At 52.3% G+C, this 18,596-nt stretch overlaps 1 protein-coding gene across 11 annotated transcripts in view; it reads left to right on the top strand.

The window, feature by feature from the left end:
- Window positions 1–18,596, top strand: part of PNPLA7 (patatin like phospholipase domain containing 7) — a 70,033-nt gene that overhangs the window by 35,552 nt on the left and 15,885 nt on the right. For all 11 annotated transcript variants that reach the window (XM_069477186.1, XM_069477178.1, XM_069477175.1 and 8 more), the window contains 5 exons: window positions 605–736; window positions 1,270–1,393; window positions 2,480–2,593; window positions 6,403–6,472; window positions 13,649–13,798. In XM_069477186.1, the coding sequence (XP_069333287.1) occupies window positions 605–736; window positions 1,270–1,393; window positions 2,480–2,593; window positions 6,403–6,472; window positions 13,649–13,798 (590 nt within the window). The remainder of the gene's footprint in view (window positions 1–604; window positions 737–1,269; window positions 1,394–2,479; window positions 2,594–6,402; window positions 6,473–13,648; window positions 13,799–18,596) is intronic.

The following is an 18,596-nucleotide window of genomic DNA, read 5'->3' as shown; positions in this document are numbered from 1 at the left end:
GAGCACAGTCTTGCCACCTCCCTGGGGTATCGAAGGGGCTTCCACCATCTAGTGTGCACGGCAGAGCTCTCTCATGCCCAGTAAGGCCGACAGCAGCCCACGAGCTGACCACCCCCACCCCTCCAACACCCTCCGCAGACACCAGGGAAGTGGTATTCCTGTGGTCAGAGCCCCCGGCCACCCTGCACCCACCCAGGAGACCCTGCTCCCTCCAGGCCCCGGCGGCCTCCGCCACCCCCTCTGCCCGCTGTGTTCCCCAGGGGCTCACTGCCATCCACACCATGCCCGAGTGTGTTGATTCACCGTCTGTGGCTATGGTCTGTGCTCCAGGGGCATTTGTGGGTTGGCAGTGACAAGAGGAGGGTTCCCCCACCGGGCATGTGGTGGGCAGTGCTGGGCCGCGGCAGAGCCAGCAGCTGGCTGGGCACTGTGCTGTCCCAGCCCTTGGCCAGTGGTGTCGTTGCCCCCAGAGTGGGCGGTGTGACTCCTGTTTGACAGACGGCAGTCACGGCCCGCCTGCTCCCCCGTGCGGTGGCCCTGAGTGAAGGGTAGAGCCGGGGGCGGTCGGAGGGGGCGTCAGCAGTGACTCTGGACTCCCCGGCAGAATCATGCGGAAGCAGCCAACCGTCGTCCTGGGCATGGCGCACACCGTGGTGAAGAGGATGTCGTCCTTCGTGCGGCAGATTGACTTTGCTCTGGACTGGATGGAGGTGGAGGCCGGGCGGGCGATATACAGGTGAGGCCCCGGCTGTCCGTGGTGCCCTGAGGTGAGACAGTGGAGGCCTGTACTGCACATGCTCACACACGCATACACACGTGTTTCATGGGCATCTCTCCACGTCAGCACACACATCCACACCGTCCTTTAAGACGACCCAGTGAGGTATTTCAGGCAGCACTTATGTGGGCGCCCGTGTGCTGCGTGTTCCCGGAGTCTCTCTCTTGGCTCCGTGTCACGGACCCAGCTTCACACTGGCCCAGGCCACAGGCATACCATTGTAGCTGTCGGTGTTTATGGTGCTAAAAAATAACACTAACAAAATTTAAGAATATTTATTTATTTATTTATTTAAAACTAACAATAAACTCATGCGTGTTAACATATGTTTAAATCGTAAATAACTATTTTCCTGAACAAAGAAAACGTAGTGAGAAGACTGCGTTCTTTTAATTTTTTTACATCCAGAGGTCCAGCTGGCAGCTGGGAAGCTGGGTCTGGGGGCTGAGGCTGGGGGGCCAAGGGTCTCAGGGCCTTGGTGTCTCTTGTAGGCAGGGGGACAAGTCCGACTGCACGTACATCGTCCTCAGTGGGCGCCTGCGCTCCGTGATCCGGAAGGATGATGGGAAAAAGCGCCTGGCAGGGGAGTACGGCCGAGGGGACCTCGTTGGTGTGGTAGGCGCCTGCCCCTGCTCCCCACCACGCCTGCTCTCTCTGTCCGCCCCCGCCCCCGCCCCTGCCCCCCCGTGACGTCCTGGATCTGCCTGGCTGGTTACTTCAGGGGAGGGAGGCCTCGAGGTGACCTGCGAGAGGGAACTCCCTCCTGGGGCTGGTCCGCTCTGGCCCCAGGCTCTGCCCTTGCCTGGGGCACCCTCCGGCCCAGGGGCTGTGTCCCTGCCCAGGCTGTGGACCCGGGTGAGGGGGGTAGAGGCAAGAGTTGCCTTTGGAAGGGCTCCAGGGGGAGCAGCTGGCAGCTCATCCAGCCTCCCCAAGGCATCCTGTGCAGGAGGGTCTCTGTCTGGAATTATAGCCCAAGACACCTGGGGTTCTGCTCATTTATTTAAAGTTCTCAGCCCATGTGTGAGGAAGTCCAGGGGCTCTCTGCCATCTGGTCACACGGCTCAGGACAGCCCCCTGAGGCTCGAGGTACCTTGGTGGGTGGGTGCTGAGAGCTGCAGCCCCTGGCCCTGCCCCGCCCTGGGCGCCAGGAGAGCTCGTGCCAGTGGTGTTCTGGCACTGCCTGGCCTCCAGGCTCGGCCTGGGGTGGGCATCCCTATCTGTCTGGCGCCTCTCCAGGTGAGAGCTGGCGTACTTGGCAAGATGCTGGTGCAGATGCCTCGGTGCCCAGCAGCAGGGCTCCCGCAGGATCTGAGCACCGTTTTAGAAAGAAGTCTTCTCCAGAGGCGTTTATTTCTCAGGGAGTGCTGAGACTATCCTTGTTCCAGCCTGCGGTGGCCGGTGCCTGTGTCTGGGATCTGTCTGGGTTGTCGGGGGTGCCTTTAGCTTCCGGCATGTTCTGGTGGTTCTGACAGCATGCCACATGCAAGCACCTACTATCGTCTTCCACTTGTGCAAAACAGAGGCTTGGCTAGGTCATTCTGCTCCCCCTGGCTCTCCGCACCATGGGCTGTGTGTAGCTCTGCTGTGGGGCTGTGGTCCACCTGGCCGTTGGGATGCTCTGGGGGACAGGTGTGGCTGGCCGGGCCTCCGGGGCCTGCAGGCTGAGCGGCACGGCCCCAGCATCCAGCCCGTCCTCCTCAGGTGGAGATGCTGACCCACCAGGCCAGGGCGACCACCGTGCACGCCGTTCGGGACTCAGAGCTGGCCAAGCTGCCAGCAGGAGCCCTGACGTCCATCAAGCGCAGATACCCACAGGTAAGGGCGGCAGGGGGCTGGGCTTTAATTCCAAGCTGTGCCTTGCGTCCTGGTGATTATTCAGTCTCAGTGCAGATGGAGCACAGCCTGGAGCTGGTGAATGGGACAGATTTAGAGAAGGTGACAGATCACCAGCCTGGCAATAGCGAGACCCCGTCTCTACAAAAATAAAAAACACACTTGTAGTCCCAACTACTTGGGAGGCCGAGGCAGGAGGATCACTTGAGCCCAGGAGTTGGAAGCTGCAGTGAGCTGTGAGGACGCCACTGCGCTCCAGCCTGGGTGACAGAATGGGACTGTCTCAAAAAAAAAAAAAGGTGACAGATCAGCATGGTCTCAGCAGGGCGGGCTCCTCACGGTGCAGCCTAGGAACGGTGGGGTTGAGTGTGGGTGGCAGTGCAGGTGGCGCCGTGTGGCTGTCTTCCCTGGTCTCTGCGTGTGGGGGACGTGGTGTCGCAGAGGGGTGGGGCAGGGCTGGTGTGCAGGGAGGGGGAGGCAGCCCAGGAGATGCTGAAGGTGCAGGTCTGGTTGTGAATGAGCCACACATGTCACATGAGCCCTTTCATTCTAGAACAAATGAAAAGCTGGGGCAGGTATGGCCCTGGCGCTTCCCAGCCCTCACCCCAGGTCACCCACCCTGCCCAGGTCAGACAAATCTCTGCCCCCTTTGGAGCCTTACAGAGGGGTCATCACCCTCCCTGCAGACTCAGGTGCGGGTGGGCTGCTCCTCCTCGCTGCACTTGGTTCTGGCCCTCGTTCTGCCCACGAGACCACAAGGCACTGCTGCGTCCTGGAGGGCAGAGCCCTCGTCATTGGGCAGCGCCTCCCAGCAGAGCCTCAGCCATACCTTCAGAGGCTGCTGTGTGGCTCTGTCTGGCGCACAATGTGGGTTGAGCCAGTGGGGCCCCTGCCAGCCCCTGGGCCGTGCTCTGCAGGGTGCCACAGGCCTCCACACCTGGGCTGGGTGTCGGGCTGATGCCCTTTCCAGGGAGGGGCTGGTGCTCTCGGGGCACTGGGCAGTGTCTGCCCTGCAGGCTGCACCAGCAGTGGCTGTGTGTCTCCCCTGGGGCCGCACGCCAGCCCTGGGCCTCTGACACAAGAAGCCGTGGTGGCGCTGCTCCCCGTCGGCCCCTGCCCCTGCCCTCAGAGACCACTTTCTCGTTTCTGTCTGGTCTGGAGTTCATATAAAGGAAACAGTGCAAAAGACGGTGTTTGGTTTATGGCGTCTTGCTCAGCGTAGCATTTTGGAGATGCAGGTTGTGAATGTCACTGGGGGATTCTTTCCGTGGCCCGGTCGGCTCCCACTGCGTCCACTTCCCGTGTCCACTCTCCCGTTGGTAGGTACTTGGGTTGTTTCCAGTTGGGGGCTGTTAGGAACAAGGCTGCTGAGAACATTCGTGCACAAATGATCTTATGGACCAAGTTTTCATTTCTCTTAAGTACCCAAGAATGGAATGGTTGGGTCACAGGGCAGATGTGCTTTTCAGAAACTGCCAGACAGTCCTCAAGTGGGCACTGTGTACAGGCCGGTGCAGCTTGGCCGTGAGTCCGTGCCACACGGCCAGCACTTGTGCTGCTGGTCTCTCGGTGTGCACCATGCTCTTCATTCGGAATTAGAATCTCATTGTGATTTAAATTTCCATTTCCTTCATGACCACAGATGTGGAGTACCTTTTCAGGTATTTATTGGCTTATTTTGAACCTACATCATTTGACATAAAAATAATTTTTAAAACTGACTTTAACTTATAATTATTATTAATTTTTAGTTGTGATAACTATGACTGTCCTTAAGGGCTTATAGAGCTACAAATTCAAATACTAATGGGTAAAATGCTGTTTGGGATTGGCTTTGAAATTTTTCAGGTATGTGTGAAATAAAATTATTGAAGTTGGATGAGAAGAGTGGAGTTCATTGTGCTCTTCTGTCTGCTTTGTGTATGTGTCTGTATCAAATTTTCAAAATGCAGGGTTTTTTTTTTGTTTTTTTTGTTTTTTTTTGAGACAGAGTCTCACTCTGTTGCCCAGGCTAGAGTGAGTGCCGTGGCGTTAGCCTAGCTCACAGCAACCTCAAACTCCTGAGCTCAAGCGATCCTCCTGTCTCAGCCTCCCGAGTAGCTGGGACTACAGGCATGCACCACCATGCCCGGCTAATTTTTTTTCTATATATATTTTTAGCTGTCCATATAATTTCTTTCTATTTTTAGTAGAGATGGGGTCTCACTCTTGCTCAGGCTGGTCTCAAACTCCTGAGCTCAAACGATCCGCCCACCTCGGCCTCCCAGAGTGCTAGGATTACAGGCGTGAGCCACCGCGCCCGGCCCAAAATGCAGTTTTAAAAAATTAGTTTCAGCTAACAGTTTGATGCTAGATTAGTTGCATATGAACCATACTTCTTTTTGTTTTTGATTTTGGAGACAGAATCTCACTCTGGTGCCCAGGCTAGAATGCAGTGGCATCATCATAGCTCACTGTCACCTCACACTCCTGGGCTCAAGCAATCCTCCTGCCTCAGCCTCCCGGGTAGCTGGGACCACGGGTGCACACCACCATGTCCGGCTAATTTTTCTATTTTTTGTAGAGATGGGGTCTTGCACTTGCTCAGGCTGGCTCAAACTCCTGACCTCAAGCAATCCTCCCGCCTCAACCTCCCAGAGTGCTGGGATTACAGGCGTGAGTCACTGCACCTGGCCCAGACTTCTTTTTAGCTTCTCTTTTGGACTCCTCTGCTTAAACTAGTTTTTGTCTCATATCCTAAAATTTGGGTGGTTTCACTTGTATCCTCTTTGGGTTTTTGACTGCAGCATCCTGGGGGTGAGCGAGGATCTCTGAGTTAGCGTGCTGGTGGGCTGCCTGACTTGGCAGAAGGGGCTGAGAGAGGTTGTCCTCACTGCCCTCCCACCTGCAGCAGGTGCGTCTTCAAGGCTGACTTTGAGCTCTTAGCCTGCAGGGTCAGGAAGCAGACTGGAGAGGGAGGCTTGAGGGCAGAGTGGGGGGAGAGAAGTCCCACTTGCTTCCAGGAGCAACACCAAAATGACTGTCAGCGCTGTCACCTCGCTCTCCTGGGTAATTCAGGTTTTGCTGAAGCTGAGAGCAGCATCTCCTTCCCAGGCATCCTGTCCTGCCTCTAAGAGCAGTGGTAGTTAGATTCCCTGGACAGTAATGCGTCTCTGCCATCTTGTAAACCCTAGCAGTTAAAAACATTCAGCTCACTTTATTTTTATACAGACCATTTAAATTATAACAATTTTAATTTGTCAATTAAAAATTAATTTTTAAAAAGTAAATTAGAGATATTTTGATATTCTCACCTTAAATACTTCAGTCTACAACTCTAAAAGTTAATAATAGCAAAAGTAATATTATTATAGCTAAAGATGTAATAATTCCTGGGCATCATCCAGTAGCAGCCCGTAGCCCCAGCAGTGGGGTTGTCCACTCAGGAGCAGAGCCCTCCGCCGTGGCGAAGCCCACCAGCCTCTGCTCGCTCTGCCTTCAGGGTGGTGGGGGGCTGCCCCTGCAGAAGTGATGGCGAGAGGCTTGGTCAGGCTCAAGGGCACTGGGGACGTGCCCCTCACCCCTGACAGCCCCCACGGCCACTCCTCAGAGCCAAGCCCCACACCCTGGCAGCCAGAACGGCGACCGTATGGCTCACACAGGCAGCGTGAAGGGAGCATCACCTGGGCACCCACAGTCATGCGGTCTCCTGGGTCTTGTCGTCTTTGGAGCATCATCGTGGGGTCTTTAGTTCCCAGCATTTCTTGGTGTAAAATGTTTGGTTTTGGGGTCTCTCCTTTCTCTGCCCACAGGTGGTGACTCGGTTGATTCATCTCTTGGGTGAGAAGATCCTGGGCAGCCTCCAGCAGGGACCTGCAACAGGTGGGTCACCCCTGCAGCCTTGTGGGAGCCCCGCCTGTCCTGCAGCCTCTCCCACTCCAGACATGGCCCCGCCTGCCTTGGAGCCCCACCCTCTCCAGACCATGGCCACACCCACCTTGGAGCCCCACCCACTCTAGCTACCAGGCTGACCCCGCCCTCAGGAGAGGCCCCTAAGGCATCCACCAGAGGGCATCTCTGAACTGGGTGGAAAAAGAGAGTCCTTAGATTTTGGCAGTGCCAGAAAAATTTTGCAAAAATATGTCTCAACACGGGCAGCATTGGAGGGAAGCTCTATTACATGGGAAAAGAAGAAATGTGATACGTCTCCTCCCTATTGTTGTCAGCTGATTAGAAGAAAGGAGAGGGAGGGTGAAACCTCTGGGAAAAGGTAATTGGTGGGATGCATCTGAATCAGCACCTGGTCGGGTAGTTAGAGTGCTGCGTCGTGTGCGAAGCATGGAAAGATGGTGAAACAATTCTAGAGTATTAGGACTTAAAATTTTTTTTTTATCTCAGCTTATTTATTCTTTTCTAGTGAGTATGTGCTTTCTTCAGGAGCCACTATTAGAATTAGGTTTTCAGGCTGTCCTCTCTTGCTGGCTCTCAAATATTTGAGAACTCTGACGTTCGACTCATTATCTTTGGTTGATGATGCTGGACTCCAGGACCCTCTCCCTGCTGCCGGCTGCCTCCGTGGCTGCTGCTCTCTGCCTGGAGCAGGCCGCAGGGGAGCCGCACTGCTCCCGCGGGCTGTGTGCTGCCTCACGCAGCCTCCCTGCCCTCCCTGCCCGCCCCCAGCACTCTCAATTTCCCTTTGCCACTTAACTTTTCTCCTGTGTACTTGTCACCCCTGACACATCACATAGGCCCTCTAGTAGCTCATTTGTTATCCATTTCCTGTGTTGACGTGTGGGCTGCATGAGGACAGGGGTCTGGGCATGTTTTTTCACAGCAGTGACCTTGTGTGCGATACGGAATGTCTGTTGAAGGAATGAGTGGACAGACAGATGTGCCACATGGCGACAGCAAAGTGTGGAGGGTGAGCGACTTAATCCAGCACGATCTCATCTTAATTTGATTACAGCTACAAAACCCTCCTTCCAAATAAAGACACATTATGAGATTACAGGTCGACGTGAATTTTAGGGGAACACTGTTCAACACATGAGATAATTCTTCTCATTTTACTTTCGACCTGTCTGTACCAGCTGAGTTTCTTGTAGAAAGCATATAGTCAGTTCATGTTTTTTACACCTCTTCTGACAATCTTTATCTTTTAAATGGTTTCTAGGTCGTTTAAGTTTAATTATTTTGTTAGGTTTTATGTCTTCCATCTTCTTTCTTTGTGTTCTCACCCCCCACACTTTTTAAAACATTTCTCTATTTTTTCTATATTTTGTTTTACGTTATGTTATCTATTTTATTATTTTAGAGATGGAGTCTTTCTGTGTTGCCCAGGCTGGAGTGCAGTGGCTATTCACAGGCACAGTCGTAGCACATTGCAGCCTTGAGCTCTTTGGCTCAGGCAGTCCCCCTGCCTCACTCTTCAGAGTAGCTGGGAAAGCAGGCACATGCCACCATGCCTGGCTTTTAAAACTTCTTTTAGGTTACTTGAACCTTTTTGAGTATTCCATTTTTATTTATCAAGTGTGGTTTCCATTTTATCTCTTCATGTGATATTTTCAGTGGTCGCTCTGGGGATTACAACGTCCATACTTATCCTTGTCTACTCATGCCAACATTTTATTTAAGTGGAATGTGGAAACCTTACCACCATTTGGGTCACTTTATTCTTCCCCCTTAATGACATGGTGTCTTAACTGTGACCTCTAGGTACACAGAAAGCGCTCCTCAAATGGTGTATAACTTTCACTTTCAGCCATCAAGCATAATTTTCACAACTCAAGAGGAGAGTAGTCTGTGATATTTACTCAGATGGTTACCATTTCTGCTGCTCTTCCTTCATTCTTGGTGTTTCCAGTTTCTTTCCAGTGTCATTTCCATTCTGTCCAAAGAATCTTCTTTAGCAGGTTTTTTCATTTGTTCGTTTTTGGGTTTTTGTTTGTTTTTTGTTTTTTGTTTTTTGGGTTTTTGTTTGTTTGTTTGGTTTGGTTTATTTGTTTGTTTTGCAACAGAAGTCTTGCCCTGTCGCCCAGGTTGGAGTGCAGTGGTGCACGGATAGCTCAGTGCAACCTCAAACCCCTGTGCTCAAATGATCCTCCCCCTCTGTCTCCTCAGTAGCTCGGACGACAATTGTGTGCTGCCATGCCTGGCTATATTTAAAATTTTTCTGTAGAGATGGAGTTTTGTTGTGTTGTTCAGGCTGGTCTCAAACTCCTGGCCTCAAGCAATCCTCCCACCTCCGCCTCTCAAAGAATAGGAATTACTGGCGAGAGCCACTGTGCCTGGCCTAGCAGTTCTTTTAGAGAAGGTCTGATAGCTACAAATCCTCTTAGTTTTCCCTCATCTGAGAATGTCTTTACTTTGCCCTCATGCTGAAGGATATTTTTGCTGGATGTATAATTCTGGGTTGGCAGTGCTTGCATCTCAGCACTTAAAAAGTTGTGTGCTACTTCCCTGTGGCCTCCTCTGGTTCTAATGGAAGTTCCAGAGGCCTGGTGTTCTCACACAGGTGATGCATCATCTCCCTCCGTCTTCAGTCTTCGGAAATTGATTTTGAAGTGTCTGGGCATAAATATCTTTGGATTTATCCGATTTGGGGTTTATTCATCTTGAGTCTGTAGGTTTGTATCTTTTACCAAATTTGGAAAGTTTTCAGCTTTTATTTCTTTAGATATCTTTTTAATATCATACCCTTCGCCTCTTGAAATACAATGACACAAATGTTAGACCTTCTGTTCCTGTCCCAAAGGTCTCCAGGGCACTGCTCATTTTGTACGTCTGTTTTCTTCCTGCGCTGCTAAGACAGAAGTTCCTTCCGATCTGTCTTCGGGGTCGCTGGCTCCTTCCTCTGGTCCTCTTGATTCTGCGATTAGGCCTATGTAGAGAGTTTCATTTCACTTCTTATATCATGGTTGCTCCTTATACCTTCTGCTTCTGTGCTTGGACTTTGTCTGTTTTAGGAGTGTTTGTGATTGCTGGTTCTAGCTGGTTATGACAGCTGCTTTATGGACCTTGTCAGATAATTCCAACACCTGCCATGTCATTTTTGTCTCTTGGTTGTTTCTTCTTCTTCTAGTTAAGATTTTCCTTGTTCTTGGTATGCCTGGTAATTTTGAATTATATTGTGATATTTTGAGTATTATGAGACTCTAGTTCCTACTGATTGATTGATTTTTTAGAGATGGGGTCTTGCTGTGTTGCCCAGGCTAGAGTGCAGTGGAGCGATCACAGCTCACTGCAGCCTCAACTCCTGGGCTCAAGCCATCCTCCTGCCTCGGCCTCCTGAGTAGCAGGGACTACAGGTGGGAGCCACTGCATCAGGCCTAGTTCCTGTTGATATCTTCTATTTTAGCAGGCTGTAAATGTGCTTGAATTCTTAGAGCATGTCCTGACCAACTTTTGTGGCCTGTTGTTTGAGTGTGAACTTAACTGTCAGGGCCTTTGTGGTCTTGCTGTGGTCTGCCCTGCTGTGCTGGCAGAACGTGTGTGAAAGCTGCCTGGGGTTCTGCGCTGTACTCTGCTCTCAGAGCCTCGCTTCTGGTCAGCTTCACGTAGGCCTGGTCTGTACATGCAGATTTCAAGACTTCCTGTACCCGCACCTCTAGCCGGGGGGAGCAGAGCATTCTCTGCTTACTGGTGCGGGTTGGGTAGTTGGTGGGTGTGTGCTGGTGTTGCTTAGTGCTGGGCAGTCTCCCTGCAGGCAGCACCCATGGGAAGGGTGCCTTTGTTGGGTTGGTGGAGTGGGTCTTCCCGTGAGTCTGAGGTCCATAGTGGGTCTGGCTTCCTCTCTTCATCCCCCCCGAGTCTTGTGACAGTGGCTTCCTGTGCTATTCCGGGGTCTTTTATGGCTTGTGGCAGGTGGAATGTGTCTGCTCTACCTCTCTTTTGGCCACAGCTGGAAGCCGAAAGTTCTTAAAGACTACACAAAGCTGGCTGTAGAATCCCTCTTTGCTTCCACCTAAGATGGAGGATTCTGAGGTGTGCAGCCCCTGAGAGAGATGAGAGGAACGGGATCCCCAAGGAACAGCTGCAGGAAAAATAAATAAAACTCAGACCACGAAAGAGAAAGACATTCAGACGAACCTTGGAATGGGAGAGGTGATCCTTTGTCTCAGTGGCACTGTCAGGGGTGTGTGTTGTTTGCTCTTCATGACAAAAGCAGAAGTGTCGCTGGAGGACAGTCCAAGCCCCCAGTTCCTCCTGTGTGTGTGGAGGCTCAGCTGCCTGGAGAGGGGTCATAACTGCGGGCTGAGGGTGTGATGGTGACGCTGTAAGACACCCTTGCAAGACGGCTCTGCAGTGCTTGGGAAGGTGGCCTTGGTGGTGGCCAGGGTGGGGCACAGCATGAGGACCACCAGGGTCCCCAAGACCTCCTGAACAGACAGGCTAGAGGCTGATAGGGTGGCCACTCAGGGCAGACAGGCTAGAGGCTGATAGGGTGGCCACTTCAGGGTGGCAGGAACCGGAGCCTCATAGGCAGCTGGAGGAGCTGCACCCGGGTTCTGTGGTCTAATCGGTGGGTTCTATGCCGGTGTGGCTGGTTCCACTGGGAGGAGCAAAGATAGTCAGAACGGCGCCAGATCCAAGAGAAAATGTGCAGCAAGTTTTCTTTTGCTTCATTTTCTTGTCCGTCATTACCTAGTTTTATTACAAAAGCTGTGTAGGCCTATCAAAAAGACACTAGAGAGTAGGGAACCCTGAAGGTATGAACTGAGAAGCAGACGCCTCCCCTTCACGGCCACTCAGGCTCTGCCGGCCGCAGTGTCACCCGTGCACCCTTTCTCACACAGATGGGTGGGCAGGGTCCTTTAGTGGGACTGCTGGTTCCTGCATTTACTCCAGGGTTAGGGTCTCTTCTGGGGGATCCAGTGAGCCCCGTGGCCAACACCTGCCCAACCCTGGGCTGTTGGACACCCCCAGACAGCTCCCATCTGCAAGCACCCGTCCCTGTGCAGGGGCCCGAGCGTGGACGTCCCTGCACGTCTCCAGCGTTGCCTGGTCACGGCTGCTTAGCAGAGCTGCGTGCTGTCTGCAAGTGCCTGGGACGTGACTGGGTTTTGCAGCCTTGTAGCAGAGAAGGTCAGAGGACCCTGAGCCTTGGCAGCCTCTGCAAAACACCTGTCCCTGCATTCCCTGGGAAACACCTGCTGCGGCTGAATTAAGGAGCCATTCAGGGGAGAATTCTCTCCTGGCGTTGATAGTTGAGTCGGGGGAGACACGGCTCAGGAGAGGGTGGAGGGGCAGGCATGCAGCCCTGGGCAGTTGGGCTGGGCCCTGAGGGCGTTGGGGGTTGCCAGCGGCTCAGGTTGGCCACAGGTTGCAAGGGGCTGTGGCGGTTGTAGACTTGGCTTGTCCCCGGTTGGGCGGGGGGCGGGCACTGGAGGCAGAAGAGGCACCTGGCCTGACTTGGGTGGGGAAAGTTTGCCCTGGCCACTGTGTGCAGAGCAGCCTTCTCTCCAGGAAGTGGCCCTGAAGCCGATGGGGGCCCAGGGCTCCCATTTGCTGATGATGAGCGTGACCTGAGAACAGGGAGCGTTGGGGCCCCTGGGCAGGTGAGGCCAAGAAGCGGGGCCGGGGCTGGGGGCCAGGTCCAGAGGTGTGTCCGGAGCTGTCAGTCGTGAGCATCAGTGGGACGTTGCGCAGACAGCACCGCTTTCCTGTGTTCTGTCTGTGTGTAGATTGAGGAACCTTTTGTTTGAGTGTTCAATAATGCAGTTACATTTATGAACTACGTGTTTGCACTCAAGAACATAGCATCAGCTTTTTTCTTGTCAGTACATAAAGGTGTATTTTATTGAGAGCAGCGTGGTCATTCATTGAGCCAGACTCCCCATTAACAGGCCTTCCGATGGCCTTGGGCTCTCATAAGTGACGCTGCCACAGGCATCCGTGTTCATGTCCTGTAGGCAGCAGAGGTTCCTGCTGGTCACCGTGTGCGGCGAGGCCTGTCTGCCGAGCTCTCCCTTCTGTTCCCTGCTCCTGGCTTTGCTCCCCTGGTCCCTCCCCTCCAGGCTGCATCCGCCCTCTCCCGTTCTGCACCCCCACGCTGACTTTAGCCCGTCAGGAACTGCTGGGTCTGGCGGCTTTTGGAAACGGCTTCACTAGGGGTGAGAGGAGCAGAGTCAGAAACGAAGCCCATTCGGAGGAGGTGGGCCTGTTTGCGGGAGAGACGGGCTGTGGCAGCCATCAGTGCTGGGCCCCATGGGGGCTTCGGGGGAGGGAGCCCACCGCATGCCAGGCTGCAGGAGACCCTGGCTGAGCAGGAATGTGGCGGTGGTGCAGTGGCCAGCCGGTGTGGTGGGGCCATCCCTCACCTTTGCAAGGAGGACACTTCCACTAACACAGGGACCGGAGGCCCTCTGACAGCAGCTAGTGAACCTGTGGACCAACACGCTGCCATCCTTGCTGCTGTGCTGGCCGAGGGTCCCGTCAGCTCACTTGGGGGCCCAGGGGGAAGGTCCCAGCCACCTGGGTGAGCCACTAGGTAGAACTCTTAGAGGTCCACGGTACAGGGAGAGGAGGGCTCCCTTGCAGACTTGGTCTGCCTCCGCCTCCCCAGGGCTAGCCCAGCCCAGCCCAGCCTCCGCTGGTTTCTGGAGATGGCGTGCACATGAGGGACAATGAGCATGTCTCGATCCTCTAAGCTCTTACATCGTTTCCTGTTTCTAGAAGGAGTGGTGGGAAAACTCTAGGAACGGCTGGGTCACAGGATGAGTCCCCTGACCTGGCAGGGTATTTTAACCATTGTAGCTTATTCTGGGCTTCACATGCTCTTCCACACTTCATTTGCTTCCTGAATCACCAGGCTCCAGGGGCAGGAGCACGTCCGTCCCGCCCGTGGAACTCAGGCACTCAGGGGTGTGGTCAGATAGCTCAGCAGGATGGGGCGGGTACGTGGGGAGGAGGCCTCTGGTCACTGCAAGACCCGGGCAGACAAGGGAGCCTGCTGCACTCCTCCCAGGCAGCCTGCGCCCTGGTGTCACCTGGCGGCGTTGGGAGGCATCCAGGCTGTCTCGGACGTTGCCCAGCTGACAGTGGTCTTGTGCTCCACAGGCCACCCACTGGGGCTCCACGCAGCGGGCAGCAAGTGGGACGTGGGGAACCCGGCCGGCAACCTGTCCACAGTGGCCATGATGCCTGTGTCTGAGGACGTGCCCCTCACTGCCTTTGCCCTGGAGCTGGAGCACGCCCTCAGCGCCATTGGTAAGCTCTCCCCACAGCCTGGCGTCTGCCCACAGTCCTTCCACGGTGCCCCTCGGATTTAAAAAGTGACATGTCCTCATCAGTTCCCGAGGGTCCTCGGGGTCTCTTCATGTACAGCCCAACCTCTGCGTCTGTCAGAGCTGAGGGTTGGGACAGGGCACCTGGCCGGCAGGAGGGGCAGGCCACGGTGGGTCTTGCCTCACCCTTGTTAAGGCTACACTAGGGGGCTGAGGGCATCCCTGAGGCTAGAACAGGTGTCAGGTCCAGGGTTGCCTAGAGATAATGCAGGGTCCCTCAGTGCAGAGACCCCCCAGCCTGTCCTTGTCCTCAGTGCAGAGACCCCCCCCAGCCTGTCCTTGTCCTCAGTGCAGAGACCCCCCAGCCTGTCCTTGTCCTCAGTGCAGAGACCCCCCCAGCCTGTCCTTGTCCTCAGTGCAGAGACCCCCCCAGCCTGTCCTTGTCCTCAGTGCAGAGACCCCCCCAGCCTGTCCTTGTCCTCAGTGCAGAGACCCCCCTAGCCCGTCCTTGTGTTCTCAACCTGCTGGGGTCTTTGCCAGCTGCTCCTCTGTTCGATTGGATACTATAGTGGATGGCCGGGGCCTCAGTTGGGGTCAGGTGATTTTGGTGATGTTTTCAAATTACTGGTGGCTACTACATTTGTGTCTTCAAGAACAAGAAATTGAGGTTCCTGAGAAAGCTTGGGAATTCTCAGAATCATAAGATATTTTGTATTCTTTTTAACATTTTATTTACAAGTTTTTATGTGTTGTGGATGACCCTGATGATAGACAGTGTATCACTTCTCTGTGGTTTGGTTGTACTAAAACTTTAAGAGTTGTCTCTGCAAAATGATATAATAATGAATGCAATGAGTGTGGTATAATTATTATGAAACAATATACTATGATAATATTCAGTGCCATGTTAAAATGCTCTCCACCTGAGACAGACATTGGATGATAGAAAACATTAAATAAATGCCAAAAAAAGATTTATAAAACTGAAAGATATTACTATTATCTAATATTTACATGTTATTCTCAAAATTCAAGTTTAAAACACATAAAGCACTCATCGCCTCCTTTGATAGTCTTGATCTTTGTTTCCTGATGGATGTTCACATGTGTGTAGAAAATTCCACTCATTTCCACGGACAGCTGGCGGATTGCTCAGAGTGCAGCCAAAGCATCTTCAGGTTGCACAGTGCAGTGTTGCTTCATATAACATTCCCTTTTTAAATCTTTTTATTTTGAAATAATTGTAGAATCACAGGAAATCGTAAAATAGTAAAGAGAGAGCCCACGTGCCCTTCACCTAGGTCCCAGTGGAAACATCTTACGTAGCAATATCAGGACCAGAAAACTGGCATTTGTACAATCTGTAGACGTACGTGAGGTTTCACTAGTTTGTGTGTGTGCGCGCGTGTGCGTGTTCTGTGCCATTTTGGCACGGGTGTAGGTTTCTGCAGCTGGCCCCGTCCAGAGACACGTCAGCCCCCCTCGAAGTTGCCCCAGCAGCCCCACCCACTGGCAGCCACATGTTCCTTCTCCACCTCTGTAATTTTGTCATTCTGAGAAAGTTATAAAAATGGAATCAGGCTGGGCACAGTGGCGCACCCCTGTGATCCCAGCACTTTGGGAGGCTGAGGCAGAGGATCGCTTGAGCCCAGGAGTTGGAGGCTACTGTGAGCTACAGTGACACCACTGCACTCCAGCCTGGGTGACAGAGTGAGACACTGTCTCCAAAAAAAAAAAAAAGGAATCGTACCGTCATACTATGTGTGGCCTTTGGGACTGAATTGGTTACTCAGAATGGTGCCAAGTGTCAAGAGCTCGTGCCTCCCTGTTGCTGAGGGTATCCCATCGTGTGGATGCCCACCGTTGCTTTGCCCGCTCAGGTTGTATGGGTCGTTTCTGGTTCGGTGGTGTTAGGAATAAGGCTGCTGTGACTGTTTGGGTAATGGATGTTGTGTGCACATATGTTTTCATTTCTCTGGGGTAAATGCCCTGGAGTGTGATAAGTATGTGTGTGTTTAGTTTTTTATAAGACGCTGCCACACTGTCTTCCAGAGTTTCCACCAGCAATGCATAAGTGATCCAGTTTTTCCACATCCTCACCAGGCTCTGTTGTCAGTACTTTTTTTTAAGAAATGGGGTCTTGCTATGTTGCCCAGGCTAGACTCAAACTCCTGGGCTCAAGCAATCCTCCTGCCTCAGCCTCCCCAGTAGCTGGGACTACAGGCAGTGCCACAGTGCCCAGCTTACTGTGATTGCTCTTCTTCTTATTTTAGCTGTTCTGATAGGTATGTAGTGGTAGCACATCACAATTTAATTTGCTTTTCTCTAGTAGTGCATGATGATGTTGCACATTTTACTATCTTTATTTTCTTGGGTGAAATGTCTGTTCATACCTTTTGCATGTTTTCTAACTGGACTATTTGTTTTCTTACTGTTGAAGTTTTTCTTTCTTTTTTTTTTTAGTGACAAAAATCATGTATTCTTTTTTAAAAAAATAGATTTATATTTTTTAGCAGTTTTAGGTTCACAGCAAAATAGAAAGGAAGGTACAGGGAGTTCCCATCTACTCCCTTCCTCCACACAGGTACAGGCCCCGGCTGGAGTGGGGCGTTTGTTGCAACCAGTGCACCCACACTGACTCGTCATCACCACCCAGGGTCCACCGTTTGCGTGCGTTCACTCTTGTTGATGCACATTCTGCACAGGTTTGGACACGTGTGGTGACATGCATCCACCAGTATGGTGTCACGCGGAGCAGTTTCCCAGCCCTGAAGACCCTCTGTGCTCTGCCTGTTCATCCCTCCCTCCCCACTGATCTACTGTCTCCGTGGTTTTGCCTTTCCCAGAAAGTCACAGAGTTGGAGTCGAGCAGCGCGCGTCCTTCTCGGATGGGCTGCTTTCGTTTAGTGACGTGCATTTATGTTTCTCCCACGCCTTTTGCTGGCTTGATAGCCCATTTCTTTTCGATGCTGAATAATATTCCACTGTCCGGATGTAGCACAGTTTAATGTTCCCTTCATCTACTGAAGGGCATCTGGGTTGCTTCCCGGTTTGGGCAATTAGGAATAAAGCTGCTATAAAAATCGTGTGTAGATTTTTGTGTGAACGTAAGTTTTCAGCTCATTTGGGTAAATACCAACGAGCATATTGCTGGATGATGTGGTACAGTATGTTTAGTTTTGGAAGAAACTGCCAGCTGTCTTCCAAAGTGGTTGTACCTCTTCCCACCAGCGGCGAGTGGGGCTTTCGGGTGTCCACACCGTCCCGGCCCCTGGCTCTGTCGGTGTTCTGGGTTGGGCCATTCCGACAGGTGTGCATTGGCGTCTCAGTGCTGCGTTGGCCCGCGTTTCCCTGATGACATCTGACTGGAGCCCCTTTCCGTGTGCTGATCTACCCTCTGTGGCCCCTGCTTTGCTGAGGGATCTTCTCAGATCTTTGGCTCGTTTCTTAATCGTGTTGTTTACTTGTTAAGTTTTAGGAGCTTTTTTATATGTTTTAGGTAACAGTCCTTTATCAGATGTGTCTTTTGCAAATACTTTCTCCCAGCCTGTGGATTGTCTTCTCTGTCTCTTGATGGTGTCTTCACAAAGCAGAAGTTTTTAACGTAAGGGAGGTCCAGCTTGTCAGTTCCCTTTCCTGGGTCGTGCCTTCGGTGTCGTGTCTGAGCAGTCATTGCCAAACCTGAAGTTGTCTGGATTTTCTGTGATGTTGACTTCCAGGAGTTTTATAGTTTTCATTTCACATTTAGGTTTGTGATCCACTTTGAGTTAATTTTTGTGAAGGGTGCAAGGTCTGTGTTAGATTCGTTTTTGCATGTGGATGCCCAGTTGTTCCCGCGCCATCTGTTGACAAGACTGTCTTTTCTCTGTTGTAGTGATTGCCTCAGCTTCTGTGTCAAAGATTAGTTGACTGCATTTCTGCGGGTCTATTTTGGGGTGTGGCTTGCTTTTTTATTCTTTTAATGCTGTCTTTTGATGAACAGAAGTTCTTGATTCTAATATATAGGCTAATTTATCAATTTTTTCCTATATGGTTATTAAAAAAATAAAATGTGTTTTTTTTTATTTTATTAAAAAAATGTAATCCTGTCCCCCAAGTCATAATGTTCTTGTAAAAACTTTATTGTTTTACCTTTCCTTTTAAATGTACAGTCTACCTGGGATTGATTCTGGTTATGGTATAAGGTAGGAGTCCAGATCCGCTCTTTTCTGTGGGGATGTTTGCAAGGCAGGTTTGCTGTGCTCCAGCTGTGAGCTTGCCTGCGTCCGATGAGGCAGCGCAGCCACACAGCAGGTCACCCCAGGCAGGTTCACTGCTCACAGACAGCAAGGGACAGCAGGAGCCTCGACGCACTGCCAGCTGGACCCCAGGCTTAGGGAAGCTGCTGAGGACCCTGGAAAGCAGCCCACCCGGGTTTCACAGCCAGGGCAACGTGGCCCACTGACTGGGCTGGAGCGTTGCAGAACACCCCATGTCTGGGGGGCCAGGACAGCCCAGCTGTCCTGCCAGTCCCTCCGCACCTCTGTGTGTTGCCCCCCGGCACAGTCTACGGTTGTTCTTGAGAACTGCAGGTGAGACACAGGGGAGGACTAGGTGAGTCCAGGGCCAGCTGGAGCCCTGTCCTGCCATTTCCAGGTGACCCGGAACTCTCATTTTGAAAGACCAAACCTGGCCCACCATGCGGCTGCCTCACCTTCACCGTGACTCGGTCACCTTTGCTTCCGAGAGGTTTTGCCGACTGAATGACGAGTCTAAGCCGATAATCATTTTATTGTAGCACT

The sequence above is a fragment of the Eulemur rufifrons genome, chromosome 7, assembly GCF_041146395.1.
Source record: "Eulemur rufifrons isolate Redbay chromosome 7, OSU_ERuf_1, whole genome shotgun sequence".
Classification (NCBI taxonomy): Eukaryota; Metazoa; Chordata; class Mammalia; order Primates; family Lemuridae; genus Eulemur; species Eulemur rufifrons.
Note: the sequence above shows the minus strand (reverse complement) of the source record. Positions and strands in the feature narration are given on the sequence as shown.